General features: G+C 54.3%; 2 protein-coding genes across 2 annotated transcripts; both read right to left on the bottom strand.

The window, feature by feature from the left end:
• Positions 1–277: 277 nt before the first annotated feature.
• On the bottom strand, positions 278–2,814 carry LOC114807414 (beta-defensin 103A-like). The gene is made up of 2 exons (XM_029053244.2): positions 2,675–2,814; positions 278–733 (listed from the first exon to the last, which is right to left on the bottom strand). Exons 1-2 carry the CDS (start codon positions 2,730–2,732, stop codon positions 588–590), a joined length of 204 nt encoding a protein of 67 aa, XP_028909077.1. The 5' UTR covers positions 2,733–2,814; the 3' UTR covers positions 278–587.
• A 5,925-nt stretch (positions 2,815–8,739) lies between these two features.
• On the bottom strand, positions 8,740–11,088 carry LOC103166461 (defensin-B4). Its single transcript, XM_007659098.3, has 2 exons — positions 11,010–11,088; positions 8,740–9,225 (listed from the first exon to the last, which is right to left on the bottom strand). Exons 1-2 carry the CDS (start codon positions 11,065–11,067, stop codon positions 8,981–8,983), a joined length of 303 nt encoding a protein of 100 aa, XP_007657288.1. The 5' UTR covers positions 11,068–11,088; the 3' UTR covers positions 8,740–8,980.
• Between the last annotated feature and the right edge of the window lie 3,763 nt (positions 11,089–14,851).

Raw genomic sequence — 14,851 nt, 5'->3', positions numbered from 1 at the left:
GGAACTGGAATCACTGGGGTGAAGAATTGCTGTAGGTTATTTGAGGATTTCAGTTAACCATGCTATCTCCATTCCCCTCCCCAATTAGTCCAGATAACAGAGAGCGGAGAAGCCAAGAAGGAACTGGGACCACAAATGTGAGTGAACTCTGTGTGGGTTATCTGTGGATTTCGATTATCCGTGCTGTGCCCGTTCCCTCCCTGTTCCCAGATAACTGAGAGGGAAGACACCAAGAAGGAACTACAACCACAAATATGAGCAATGAGTGGATTATCTGTGAGATTCACTTATCCGTGTTGTGTCCATTCCCACCCCCACTAATCCAGATAACCAAGAACAGAGACGCCAAGAAGGAACTGGGACCACGAATATGAGTGATATATGTGGATTATCTGTGGATTTCGATTATCCACGCTATGTCCATTTCCCCCAACAACTACCCCAGGTAACCGGGAGCTGGGTGGAGTGGAGAAACCGGAACCATGTAGAAGGAAGTGGAATTGCCCCAGAGTGGGGAAAGGGGAGGGGATCCCAGGAGAACTGGCCACGGGTCATCTCGCCGCCCTCTCTCCACCCCCACCGGGGCCTCAGGTCCTCTTTCGGCAGCACTTCCGCCGGCCCAGGGAGCAGGTGCCCACCTGCTCCTCCTTGGAGAAGCAGCCAAGCAACCGGCACCGGCCCCTCCGCACCCGGCAGTATAAGTTGTTGATGCGCTCCAAAATCCGGCCGTCCCCTGCAAGGAATCAATCGAAAAGTCAAGCGAATTTACTGAGTGATTACTGTGTGCAAAACACTAGTAATAATAATAATAATGGTTCTCATTAAGCACTTATTATGTGCCAAGCACTGTTCTAAGAGCTGGGGTAGATACAAGTTGATCAGGTTGGACACAGTTCCTGTCCCATATGGGGCTCACAGTCTTATCCCCATTTTACAGATAAGGTAAATGAGACACAGAGAAGCGAGGTGACTTGTCCAAGGTCACACAGCAGACAAGTGGCAGAGCCGGAATTAGAACCTAGATCCTTGTGTCTCCCAGGCCTGTGCTCTATCCACTAAACCATGCCCTTGGGAGAGGACAATATACCAATATTATAGACACATTCCTTGCCCTCAATGAGCTTACAGTCTAGAGGGGAAGACAGGCATTACTATAAATCAATAAATGTTGGATACATAAATTCTGTGGGACTGATGAAGTAAGTCAAAGGAAGAGGAAGTTTGTTGAGCCCAACGGATGAGCCCTCTTAGCCTTCGACGGATTTATCTGTTCCCTCAGTTCCAGAAGCAGCATGACCTAGCAGAAAGAGCCCAGGCCTGGGAGTCTGAAGACTTGTGTTCTAATCCTGGCTCCATCCGCTTGTGTGTTGAGTGACCTTGGGCAAATCATTTTACTTCTCTTTCACAGACGAGGAAGTAAAGTGATTTGTCCAATATCACACAGCAGGCAAGTGGCAAAACTGGGACCAGAACCCAGGGCTTTACCCACTAGGCCACATTGCTCTTTCTCCTGCTCCCTCGACCTCCTACTCCTTGTAGGAAGAAGGCTTCTGCTGTACTCTGTGTCCTCTCCAGAGACCACAAGGCTCGGAGTTAATCTATCATTCCATTAATTGAAGGTATGTACTGAGCACTTAGTGGGTGCACAACACTATACCAAGGTCTATAATCCACCCAAATTGTATCTTCTCCTTCTCCCTCATTCTGCTGAAATTGTGGCATTTGGGCCCATCCAAACCAGGGAGCAGACACATGGTTTAGATAATCTTCCCCGTTCAGTGGTTTCTTTCCATGGAAGGTTAGTCCCAAACGTGAGAAAGAGTTTGTCTTCCGGTGGATGGCCCCCTCACCACCCCCATTTCTGGAGTCTCTGGGGTAAGCCCCCCAATGAAGACCTGAGATGCAATTTGTGGGCATTAGGGGTGTTAGATGAGTTGGGAATTAAGGGGGAGATGGAGGATGTTGAGATTCACGGGGTTGGAGGGTGTTGGGGGGTTTGAAGCATTTAGGGGATTCAGGGGCCAGGAAGGTGATGATGAGGTTAGAGGATTTGGGGGAGATTCAGGGGGTTGGAGATTTGGAGGTTGGAAGGAGTTGAGGAAATTAGGGGTTTAAGGGACTGGGGAGTTTGGGGTAATTGAAGTTTGGGGAGCATTGGGAAGACTGGAGGGTTGGGAGTAGGAAGCTTTGGGGGATTGGGGAATTTGGGGTAGGGGATATTTAAGAGGGAAGTTGGACATAAGCAGTATTTTGGGGTCAGGGATTAGGGGATGTTGGGGGCTTGGGAGGTCGAAATAGGGAGTGTTGTGGGGGTTGGGGCAGGCATTAGAAGGGGATACTTGCTCAGCAGCAGGACCTGGTCAATTAGGAGACTGATAGACTATAAACATCTGAGGGCAGGAAACGTGCCTTTTGCTACATGCGTGCTCTCCCAAGGGCTCAGTACAGCGCTCTTCCGGCACAGGCACACAATAAACACCATCGACGACTTGCTGACTGAGTCCAGAAAACCCTCCCACCGCAGCTCCCAAACGGTCCCTCAGCTCATTTCCAGGCAGCCCGAGCTGGTGGCCCCCACCAGCCCAGACCCCCCGGACCCCAGAGCCTTACAGGGAGCTGCCGCTTCCCTCCTTGGGGTGTCCTCCAGCCCTCCCCAGCCCACCACCCCACTTACCTGGAGCGGGGATGAGGAACAAGAAAAAGATGGCAAAGAGGAGGTAGTGGAGCCTCATGGTAGCTGGGAGGTGGGGGCTGGGGGCGGGGCTGGTGGTCGGTGGGTGATGGTGGTGGTGTTGTCTGGGCGGTGGTGGTAGGAAGGTGTCGGCCTGATGCCCAAGAGCGGAAGGGCTCTGGGATTTTATAGGGTGCCTTGGAGCAAGAACCTCACCCTGGTGAGCCCATCCTCTTGCCCCTAATTAAACTTGAGGTGTTGATTGTCTCATCCCTTTTCCTCCCACACCCCAACCTCTGGACGCCGCCCATGGAAGCAGGGGTGACACATCTGTGTCTGCAGAAAGGATCAGGTGATTGGCAGCCAGACCCCAGCCTCCCGGCTTGACCACTAGTCTGCTGGGCGACCTTGGACAAGTCACTTCACTTCTCTAGGCCTCAGGTGCCTCATTCGTAAAATGGGGATTGAGACTGTGAGCCCACGTGGCACAGGGACTACGTCCAACCCAATTTGCTTGTATTCACCCCAGCGCTTAGTATGGTGCTTGGCACAGGGTTAATGCTATTTAAATATCAAAATCATCATCATCGGCTCCATTCCATCTTGGGCTCTCAGAGAGCTGGGTCCCTTCTGGTCCAATGGGAGTGGGACTCGGGGGGGGCCGGGGACAAGAAGAAGGTTCAGCCTGGATTCCTCAATCAATCAATCAATTGCATTAAATGAGTGCTTACTGTGTGCAGAGCACTTCACTTTCCTTTTCGTTAATGGAATTTGTTAAGAGGTTAACTACGTGCTGGGCAATGTACTAAGCACTGGGGCAGAGTCAAGGTAATTAGGTTGGATACTGTCCATGTTTCAGTCGTAATCCCCATTTTACAGATGAGGTAACTGAGGCACAGTGAAGTGACTTGTTCATCGTCACACAGTAGAGAAGTAACAGAACCCAGGTCCACTAACTCTCAAACCAGGCTCTATGCACTAGACCACACTGTATTAAGCTGTATTAAGCATTTCCTCCTGTTCAAAAAAGTTACCAAGGAAATGAATGTGTCCCTCGTCCCTCTCCCACATTTCAATCAATTGTAATTTATTGAGTGTCTACTCTGTGCGGAGCACTGTACTAAACACCCTCGTCATTGCTAGTTCAGCCCTTCCACATCACCTCTGCCTTTGAGCCCTCTCCCCATAAGCACTTGGATGCTCACCCCTCCCCTAGTAAAATTTATTCCCTCACCTTTAAACCCTGTTCCTTCCCTATCTCTTATTTATTTTAGCATCTCTCTCCCCCATTAGATTGTAAGATCTCTGAAGGCAGGGATCGTGTCTAGCATCTAGTTTATTGTATTTTCCCAAGTGCTCAGGACTGAGCTCTGCCCATGATGAATGCCAAATCAATATTATTGATTGCTATTGATTGATTTGGGATAGGGAGGAGGGGCTGATTCTGCAGTAGCTGTGGGAATTCCCACGCCCCCACTGGGCTGTGCCCGCCCCTCCCTCCGGGGCTGGGCCAGACCTGCCTGTAATTGGGGGGGCGGTACCATGGTGATGGGCTGGCCCAGGGCAAGGAGGGTCACTTGACTGGTACGTGGAGAACCTGTCCCAGCTTCCCCTGCCCCTCACACCATGGGCAGAGGGGTGGCCCTGTCCACACGCCCCAGGGGTGAGTCAGGGCTGACTCCAATTGCCATCCTCCTGTGCCTCACAGGGCGGGAATGATGGGAGGGGTGGGAACATTCCAGAGGGGCAGGAAGGATGGATGGATGGACAGAGCCCTGCCCTCGATGGGGTCACTCCAAATGAGACGAGCTTGGGGAAGTGTGTCCCCTCCGTTGAGGCACAGAGCGGTATGGGGGTCCCTCCCACCCACAGGGGCTTACTTCCCTCTGGTGAGGAGCACTGGGAAGAAAAGAGTGGAGAGAAGTGACCATACTTGTATGGGTAAGGCTTGAGTCTGCCTTGAATCCCCCTCCCTATTAATGGAAGCTCCTCCATGGAGCAGGCTGATTTGCATGTTTATTGTGTGCTCCCAAATGGGAGGACAGTGCTCTGCACAGGTAGGCTCCCAGATCAGGGCTCTGTCCTCAGTCGATGCCCAGTACAGTGCCCTGCATGGTAGGCACCCGGGAGCTCTGCACACAGAAAGGAGGCTGAATGGAAAAGGGAGGCTGAGTGGCAGAAGGAGGCTGAAAGGCAGAGGAGGTTGAGGCAAACAGAAGCTGAGGGACAGGGAGGTTAAGGGAGAGGAGGCTGAGAGGAAGAAGGAGGCTGAGGCAGAGGAGGCTGAGAGACTGCGGGGGGCTGAGAAACCAAGGGAGGCTGAGACACCGAAGGAAGCTGAGGCAGAGAAGCCCGAAAGGCAAAGGGTAACTGAGAGGCAGTGGGAGGCTGAGGCAGAGGAGACTGAGATGCTGAGGGAAGCTGAGGCTGAGGTAGAGGAGGCTGAGAAGCAGAAAAGGGGACGGGGTGGACAGCAGGAATGGGGCCTTGGACTTGTCCCACCCTCTCCAGCAGACTGCAGGAAAATGAACACTGTGCAGAACGCTGCACGAGACCTTTAGAAGTCACAGAGTTATTAAAGACTTTATTCCTGCCCTTGAAGTGCTTATGCTCTAGTCGGCTGGAGGCCAACCTGGCTATTTCCAGGAGAGGCAGTGCCCCCGCCCCATTTCCGCGTTACCCTAGAGAGGGAGAACAAGCCCCGGGGGGTGACCCACCCAGTTCCCGGCTCCCGCTCTCCACCCAGGACCCGGAAAGTCCCTGTGTTCCCGAAAGGACCTCAGCACTGGCTCACGCTGGCCGGTCCAGCCAAGCAGCTTGAGGCCTCACTGACCCTGCTGGCCGTACGGTGGAGGGGGCGATGCAGGGGGATGATGATGGGGGGAATGTCTTTGGGTTCCCCCATCCCCCAAGACCCCTGACCCTTCCCCCAAGGATGGGATTGGGATGAGGGGGTCTGCCTGGCTGCAAACCCCCTCCCCGCCCATTGGGAACTGGGGTGGAGTTCCAGAGAGAAACTGCCACAGGTGAGAGGAGGGTGGGGGGGCTGAACTGGACCCCTTAACTTCCTCCAACAAGAGGGGTCAGAGGAGACCCTCCCCCTCCTGCAGCCACTGTTGGGCCATCCTGCCCTAAAGCAAGCAGTATGGAATGCCTCATGCCTACAGAGCGTTATACTGGTTGCCCAATGTGTGCAGAACTATGGGACGGGGCCAGGGTCCGACCGGGTTATTTTATATCTCTCTCAGTCCTTAACACAGCGCTTGGCACCTAGAGAGCACTTAATAGATAGCACAATAATAATAGTAGAAACAGCGGGGCCTAGTGGATAAAGCACGGGCCGGGGAGTCCGAAGGACCTGGATTCTAATAACGACTCCACTGCTTGTTTGCTGTGTGACCTGGGGCAAATTCACTTAACTTCTCTGAGCCTCAGTTCCCTCATCTGTAAAATGGGGAATAAGCCCCATGTAGGACAGGGACTCTGTCCAGCCTGTCACCCTGATGAAGTAGCGTGGCTTTAGTGGAGAGAGCATGGGCTTGGGAGTCAGCAGTCGTGGGTTCTAATCCCATTCTGCCACTTGTCAGCTGGGTGACTTTGGGCAAGTCACTTAACTTCTCTGTGCTTCAGTGACCTCATCTGTTAAATGGGGATTAAGACCGTGAGCTCCACGTGGGACAACCTGATTACCTTGTATCTACCCCAGCGCTCAGAACCGTGCTTGGCAATAGTAAGGGCTTAACAAATACCATCATTAATATTGTTATATCTATCCCAGTGTTTAATACGGTACCTAGTACATAGTAAGCGCTAAACAAATACTTTAAAGAGGAGACGGGAGTCGGGGGTCAGGGATTGGGGGTGGGGGGCTGGGAGGAGATGAGGGGCCTTTCAACAGGGCACCCTCCTCCTCGCCGCCGCTCCCAGTGGGGAAGGGTCCTCCAGGCCACCCGTCCTCCGCCTAATGTGGGCACCAAGCGCTTAGTACATTGTCGTGCACACAGTAAGTGCTCAACAAATACGAATGAATGATTGACGAAGGCTCCTGTTGGAGCCCAATTGAGCTCGTTGCGAGCCCAGGGCACGGCGTCTGGCGCCCCCTGATGGCGATTTGGTGCAGTGCCCGCGGCCTGGGTCCCCGCGGCGTCTAGGACAGCGCCCCGTCACTGGAGGACGCGGGGGACTTTGGGGGACGCTCCTCCCTGATTGCAGGACGGCTGGGGCCTTCTCTCCTCCCTCAATCGATCAGTCGCAATTACTGAGCCCTTAATGCTGCACTAAGCTCCCTTCTAAACTCTAAACTCCTTGTAGGCAGGGAACTTGTGAGATGCCCAAGTGGGAGAAGCAGCTTGGCTCAGTGGGAAAAGCACGGACTTGAGAGTCAGAGGACGTGGGTTCTAATCCCACTTGTCTGCTATGTGACCTTGGGCAAGCCACTTAGCTTCTCTGCGCCTTGGTTACCTCATTTGTAAAATTGGCATTTTACCCACGTAGGACAACCTGATTACCTCGTATCTACCCCGGGGCTTAGAAAAGTGCTTGGCACATAGTAAGTGCTTTACAGATACCCTAATTATTATCACTGGCCCATCGCTGGACTGGCCCCCTGAGAGCAGGGATCGTGTCTACTAATGTTATTGTACACTTCCAAGTATTCAAAACAGTGTTCTTCACACAGTAGACTGTGAGCTCCTTGAGAACAGGAATAGTTTTCTATTAACTCTAGGAAACTCTCCCAAGCGCTCAGTACGGTGTTCTGCCCACAATAGCTTGTAAAGCTCCTTGAAGATAAGATCCCTGCTGTACAGCCTTCTCAGACTGAGAGTCACATGGGAGCTAGGGATTGTTTCCAATCTGATTATCTTGTATGTACACCAGCATGGACTCTCCAACACCCCTGACTCTCCCCAGTGACCCAACAGGGACCCTATCACATCCCTGACTCTGCCCTCTCCATTCCTGACTCTGCCTTCTCCGTCCATGTCCCTCCTCCGCTAACCCATCACCCGGGGAAAGGGAATGTAGATTAGATTTTTGCTAAATTTATCTTGGTTTCTGTGCTCAGCAATGCTCTGGCAGGGAAGAACTGGCCTATCCTCCCCTTCCTCCTTTTCCTCCTCCTCCTTCTCCCCACTGCACCAGATAGAAACTGCCCTGCGCTGTCCTACCCCTATCTGAAGTATCCAGAAAATTTTCTCCTGGCTGTTCACCACCACTTGGGGTGGGGGGAGGGGGGTGTGAACTCTTCCAGGTGCTGAGGAGCAGGAAACAGCTTTGTCTAATGGGAAGATTCTAATCCAGGCTCTGCCACTTGCCTGCTATGTGACCTTGGTGAAGTCACTCAAATTGTCTGTGTCCTCATCTGTAAAATGAGGATTTATTACCTGCTTTCTCTCTTACCTAGACTGGGAGCTCTAGGTGGGACGTGACTTGTGTCCAAATCGATTCTCTTGTAACTCGTGCACTGTGGTTGGCATGTATTATTGGGAAGAAAGTCAAAAACGTTGGTGTTTTTATCCGAGTACTTCCCCACTCAGAATTTAAAGAATGAAAAGTTGTGAGGGCGGGCGACAATTTGAAAACGAAACCTCCAGATGGAGACCCAAGTCACCGAGAGTAGGGGTGCCAGGCTGGAGTGCTGGGGAACTCTAATTTTGCAGGGCACACGGTGATGGTGGGATTTGAAGGTGAGATTGGGCCCGCCCAGGCCTGGGAGCCAATGGCTTCCAATTCCCAAACAAGCCTGGCGGCAGGAGTCAGAGGAGACTGGCGGCAGAGCCCCCTGTGTCTTGGGACCACCAGACTCCTTGCTATTGCTGCAACAATATGGCGGACCTGAGGGAGGGTTGTGTGGTGGAGCAGCAGCAGCCCCCTGCCTCACTGTATCCGGGCTCCCCTTTCTCCTGCTACCCTGGGGCCGGGGCTGAACTCGGGCCTCCCGGTGACTCCTGCTGGCCACCCCACAGTTACCCCGGCAAGCTGAAGGGGAGGGAGGTGAGCATTCAATAAATACCACTGATTTATTGACTGATGGATGGAGGGGTGGGAGGAGCAGAAAGACCCATGGCTGTGTGTGCCCTGTCAAGGGGGTGGGGACGGGGGCGGTGGAAAGGGGTAGGGGTCAGGAGAGGTCGACTGATGGCAAGGGCATGGAGAGGGACCCGCGGACAGGACCCCAAACCTCCAGGGATGCTCCAGCGGGCCAGCGCGGCCCAGTAGTTATCTGCAAGGCTGCACTGGTCTGAGGGAAAACACAAGCTGGAGGCCAGCGTGGAGGAGGCGGGAGGTTTATTGCAGGATGGGACCCCATCACTCAGAGACCATGGTGGCTTCCTCCTCCTGGGTGTCCTGGGGCTCGGGCTTGGACTCCAGGGCCGGCTCAGAATTGATGACAGGGACCTCGTGGGACCCCTGTGAGGAGCTCGTGCCGGTGGAGATGCCACAGCAGATCGCTTTGGTGGAGCACTTGCCCAGCTCGACCTGCTTGGACTGACACTTGCTACGGCAGTAGCCCAACTTGCCTTTGCAGCGCCTGGGTCCAAACACACCTTGCGCTGAAAAATAGAGGCCGGAGGTCGCGGGGGCCGCTCATGGTGGGGTTCAGTCGCTTACCCCCAGAAATCCCAGGGGGATCTGTGAGGGAGAGTAGTGAGATATGTCCTCCCCAGGCTGGCTGGCAGCTCTCTGTTAGGCTGCATTCAATGGTCCCCCAACCCATCCTATGGATGAGAGAGCTCCCTGGGGGTCACAGAAGGTACAGGGAGGTTCTGACCATCAGAGAAGGATATAGGGAACTTCCTCCCACTTTGCATTGAGTTGGGCCAATCATCTAGAAATGGCTAGAGACCTTCCCCACCCCCCAGGCCCAGCTCTGAACCGGGACCTCAGAGTGGAGGGGATCCTCCCCTCATTCCCCACCAAACCGGACCCCAGTTCTCCCAATACTTAGGCTGAATCCAGGCCCCTCCCCTCGGGGGATTTCAGGCCAGTGAGAGGGTTCCCCAAGGTCGGGCCCAGAGCCAGTGTGAATCCCTGCCCCTTGGAGCTACCCAGGTTAGAGGCATGGGATTGGCGAGCAAGAGGGAGGTAGGGAAGGGGGTGAGAGGAGGAGGGAGAAGGAAGAGGGTAGGGTGGAGAGATGGGACCAGTTTAAAAACAGGTGTTACAGAGCAAAAGGAGTGGGATTTAGGGTGGCGGTTGGGCCGAAGGGGCTTCCTCAAAGCTGTGGGCATGGAGATACTGGTTTACAAGAGAAAATTGTGGGAGAACAGGCTAAAATGCTTCCCTGTTTGTTGGGACTGGGGGACCCCCGCAAGCCAGTGGAAACACATACACACTCTATCTCTCTCCCTGCCTTTCTCTGTCTGTATCCTTCTCTGCTGTCCCTCTTGCTCTTTTTCTCCGCTCCACCTCTATCTCCACCCATCTCACCTTGTCTCTCTCCTTCTGATTTCCTCTGCCTCTGGATCTCTGCCTCACCCTCCCTCCCCTTCTTGGGGAGCCAGGATTGGGGATCCCAGTTCCAGGAAAAAACTCAGCAACAGAGAGAGCAGAGTGGGGCCCCGGGGGGCAGTGGGAGTCCAGACTCAGGGTGTGACCAGGTCCGGGGGACACTATTGGGGGGGCCGGGGGAGAAGAGAAGGGGGCTGAGGCACGGAAAAAGTAATATGGGGAGGAAGATGGTTAAAACAGCCCTTTAGAGTAGAGAGGGAGCTGGACGTGGGTGTGGAGTCCAGACCCTGTGGGCACTCAGGAGTAGAAATGCCTGGTGGGGCAGAGTGAAAGCCAAAGTCGGTGAGTTGCCTGTCACCTTCAACCCAGGCTATGGAGGCCAGAGGGGCAGAGGCCCAAGCAGAGAGACCGGCAATATCACCTCCGGCCGACCAGAGCGAGCTATGTCCCTCCCTGGGAAACCCAGGCCTGCTTGACCCTCCCCCAGTCATTCCCTACCATCCGATGCTTTCGCCCTCTGACCCCAAAGCCCTGACCTCCTGGGTCAGAAGGGCATGGGCTCATACCCAGGTCCAAGACAGTCCCCTAGAGCCAGTGTGTGTGGGGGGGTGTTACGACTGACCACCTCCACCCCAACCAGACAGGAAGCTCCTGAGACAAGAGAAGTAGGCCCGAAGTTGCAGGACCATGGTCTTGGCAGGCTGCTGGGATTTGAAGTCCCAGCAGGAGCACACCCTTCCACTCAGGGTGCTTGATGCAGATAGCAGAGGGCCTCCTCTTACAGCTGGGGTCCCTGGGGGAGTCTCCATCCCACCCCCCAACCAGTCCCGGGGTAGGTCTGGCTCCAGAGACCAGGCCCCCATCCCCCCTAGGGCCCTGGCACTACCTTGGGGGGCGTGGGCCAGGTAGACCAGCAGGATGAAGAGAAGCAGCGATGCCCTCATGGCGTGTGGCAGGAGGGGCAGAGTTGGACAATGGGCAAGGAACGGCCGGGTGGTTCCTCCTTTATAGAGCACTCCCACCAGAGCCCGGAAACGCCTCTACTCAATAGAGCGAAACTGAATAGAACAGGACTGTCTCAACGCTCCGCCAGACCCAGGGCTGGAGAGGTCGGGGGCAGCTTGGCCCAGTGGACCGAGCCAGGGGCTGAGAGTCAGCACCCCGGGGGCTCTAGCCCCGACTCTGCCCCCAGGCCGTTGTGTGACCTGGAGCAGCTCACTGAGCCTCTCTGGGCTGCAGCTAACTTCTTAGTCAATCACAGGTATTTACTGAGCACTGACTGTGTGCAGAGCTCTGTACTGAGTGCTTGGAAGAGTACAATAAACGGACACAAATAATACTAACTGCAATGTCTGCTAAGCACTTACTATATGCCAAGCACTGTGCCAAATGCTGGGGTAGACAAGATACTCCTACCAGAAACAGTCCCTGACCCCAGTGGGGCTCACAGCCTACGGGAGCCGGAGATCCCCATTGTACAAGTGAGGAAACTGAGGCCCAGAAGAATCGAATGACTTGCCCAAGTTCACACAGCAGGAAAGGAGCAGAGCCAGGACTAGAATCCAGGTGTCCTGGCTCCCAGCCCCACACCTCTTTCCACAAGGGTCCTCTTCTGTGTCTCTCTCTTAGGCTGGGAGCCTCATGAGGGGCTTGGACTATGCCCCATCTGATTGCCAGAGTGAGCACTCACTCACTGCTCTTCTGGAGCAGGCTGAGTCTGGGCCCAAGACCTAGTCCCCCAACTCACCCATGGAGACAGATAAGGTCTCAGCGATTATCCTTAAACTAATCAGGAAAGATTCCCTAACACTGAGCTTCCCGGGCCACTCCGCAAGGTGGGTGCCAGGGCCGGCCCGGAGCAGAGGCGGAGAGCTCGGGCACTCTGAGGAGGGTTGGAGGTGTCAGCACACAGGTTGGGCACCTCGGGAAAGAATTGGCTTCGCTCTGCTCTGGCCAGGTTGGATTAGCAAGAGCAGAGTTGGGCAGCTAGGGCACAAAAGAACTGATTTATCTTGTATCTAGCAGGACCTACATGGGGCTCACAGTCTAGGTACAGGGGAGAACAGGTATTCCAGATTTTTCAGATCAGGATACATCCACAAGTTTTTTGTATCTATCTCCCCTGACAGCTGCCAGTTCCTACACCTGCAGGGGCAGACAGGGCCAGGGACGGGCAGAGCAGGGACAGGTTCAGGGAGGAGCTTGGGAAGCCAGCGTCCCACTTGGGGAGGGGAAGGCAGCATCCAGGAGGGGGTCCTGCCAGCGCTGCCCTCGGCCCTGCCAAATGTGGGGGCGGACACCAGATCTCTCCGTCCAGGCCCACTGTTAATGGGAACTTTCCGCTCTGAGCTCGTGGACACAAAGGCAGCTGTCCGCAGGGACTCTAGGAGCACTGAAAGGCTCACCAGCCAGGTCTCGAGGGCACGAGGGGGCATTAAGGCTAGGGTTAGGGCTAGGGCTAAGGTTGGGCTAGTAGGAATAGTATTTATTAAGCACCTTCTATGTGCAGAACACTGTATTAAGCACTTGGGAGAGATGATAAAGTCCTTGTGGTCAGGGATTGTGTTTACTGACTCTATTGAAGGAGCAAGGCCTTGTGGAAAGAACACGGGTCAGGGAGTCAAGGACCTGGGTTCTAATCCCCACTCTGCCACTTGCCTCTGGATCACCTTGGGCAAGTCATTAACTTCTCTGTGCCTCAGTTTCCTCATCTGTAAAATGGGGATTAAATCCTACTCCCTCCTACCTAGACTGTGAACCCCAGGTGAGGCGGGGATTGTAATCTGACCTGATTACATTACATCTATCCCACTGAGTACTGTGCTTGGCACTTTGCAAACACTTTGCGTATATCGAAATTAATGCGATTATTACTCTCCCAAAGGCTTAGTGCAGTGCTCTGGACATGGTAAGGGCTCATTAAAAACCACTGATTGATTGACTGATAGAGCAATAGAGTAGGTAGATGGGAGAGAGTAGTGGCAGTTAAGGGGAGACAGGGTGGGGAGATGAGAGGTCAGTCAGGGAAGGTTTTCTGGAGGAGATATGATTTCAGGAGAGTTTTGAGGTTGGGACGAACAGCAGTCTGCCAGACATGAAGGGGAAGGGAATACCAGGCAGGAGAGAGGGTGGGAGGAAGGGGTCTTTGGGGAGAGGCAAGAATGAGGTCCCGGGAGTAGTTTGTGACCTGTGTGACAAAGACCACTGGGACAAGAACAGTGTCCAACTTGATGATCTCGTATCTTTCACGGCACTTAGTAGGCTGCTTGGCACATAGTAAATGCTTAACAAGTACCAGAATTATTACGATTGTTATGAACGTGACGATGAGGAGTTTCCTGGGAATTCCAGACTGAGAGCCCACATGGTGGAGTTGATTCTAGAGCCGGTGGCTGGCCCAGAGCTGCTCAAGCTCTTTCTCCCCTGCCCATCGTGCTCCCAAGGGTGCCCAGGGTGCAGTGGGTGAGAAGGTGGGAGGGGGTGGTGGATGGCAGAGGGCAGGAGAGGGAGTTTAATGGGCAGGACCCACCAACTGCCACAGTGATCACAGAGTGGGGCTGGTGCCCGGCAGTGGTCTTTTGACCCAGCAGGTGGTGGTCTCAGGGCCCACCAGGGTCTTCCTTGCCTGCATCGCCCAGCTGTCAGTCTGGAGCCCACCGGGGCTGTCTTCAGGAGCTGTACTGAGCCTCTGTACCCACACCCCACACCCAACCATTGTGGCATTCCAAGGGAGGCGTCAGCAGCTACTGCCTTATTCATCCAACACAGCAGCTGCAAACCTACTCCACCCCAGCCTGGACCCCTTCCACTAGCCCAAGCCACCCCAGTCTGGACCCACCCCAGGCCGATGTCCCCATCCTGGTAACCCTCCAGCCTTGACTCTGTTGTAGCCCAAGACCATGCCCAAGCCCAGACCAGACTCCTGCCTGTTTCCCTCCACCAACTCTTACCCACTCCAGCCCAAACCCTCCCCAGTTTGGACCCTCCCCAGTCCACACCCCCACCCAGGCTGAAAACTGTCCAGTCTGGACCTCCAACAAAGACCAGGACCAACCCTAAACCCAGACCACCCCCCGCCTGCCCCCCTCCACAGCCCTGACCCTCCCCACCCCAGACCCACCTCCCAAGATCAGTTGTTCAGCTTTCTGCAGCCAATCTCTATAGATTGGATGGGTTGAATCTTGGGGGGTTTCTGTGTGATTGTCTCCCCCTCCCCAGTGTTGGGCAGGGGTCTGAGACACCTGCTCCAACCACAAACCTTGGGGCACCCTTCCTCTTCCTCTCCCCCCATCACATCATTCCAGGAGCAGGGAAGAAGGACGGTCTCCATCTTCCCACCTGTGGAGGCTTCTTCCTCATGCTGCTGAGCCTGTGGGTTTGCGATTCCTGTCTCTTTCAGTCTCAGGGATATAGAGCAGGGAATGGGTCAGAAACCCTGGGACCAAGGATACCATGATGTGTTGGCTGGTGGGCTAGAAGGTGGACTCGGTCACCTGTCTGATGTGTCACCTTAGGCAAGTCACATCACTTCTCTGACCCTCAGTTCACTCTTCTGTAAAATGGGCGTTAAGACTGTGATCTCCATGTGGGACAGGGACTGTGTCCAATATGACTAGCTTGTAACTACCTCAGCACTTAGTACAGGGCCCGACATATAGTAAGCACTTAAAAAATACCATGAAAAAAAAGTTAGAGACCACAGAAGGCTCAGTGAGCACTGAGAGAAAT

This window comes from Ornithorhynchus anatinus, chromosome X2, assembly GCF_004115215.2.
Source record: "Ornithorhynchus anatinus isolate Pmale09 chromosome X2, mOrnAna1.pri.v4, whole genome shotgun sequence".
In the NCBI taxonomy this organism is placed as follows: Eukaryota; Metazoa; Chordata; class Mammalia; order Monotremata; family Ornithorhynchidae; genus Ornithorhynchus; species Ornithorhynchus anatinus.
This window is presented reverse-complemented; position numbering and strand designations above follow the sequence as displayed.

Excerpts from the sequence above, each read along its gene's own strand:
- LOC114807414 (XM_029053244.2), bottom strand. The coding sequence starts at position 2,732 with ATGAGGCTCCACTACCTCCTCTTTGCCATCTTTTTCTTGTTCCTCATC. Across the intron at positions 734-2,674 it reads GTTCCTCATCCCCGCTCCAG|GGGACGGCCGGATTTTGGAG; the intron begins GTAAGTGGGGTG and ends GATTCCTTGCAG.
- LOC103166461 (XM_007659098.3), bottom strand. The coding sequence starts at position 11,067 with ATGAGGGCATCGCTGCTTCTCTTCATCCTGCTGGTCTACCTGGCCCAC. Across the intron at positions 9,226-11,009 it reads CCTGGCCCACGCCCCCCAAG|CGCAAGGTGTGTTTGGACCC; the intron begins GTAGTGCCAGGG and ends TCTATTTTTCAG.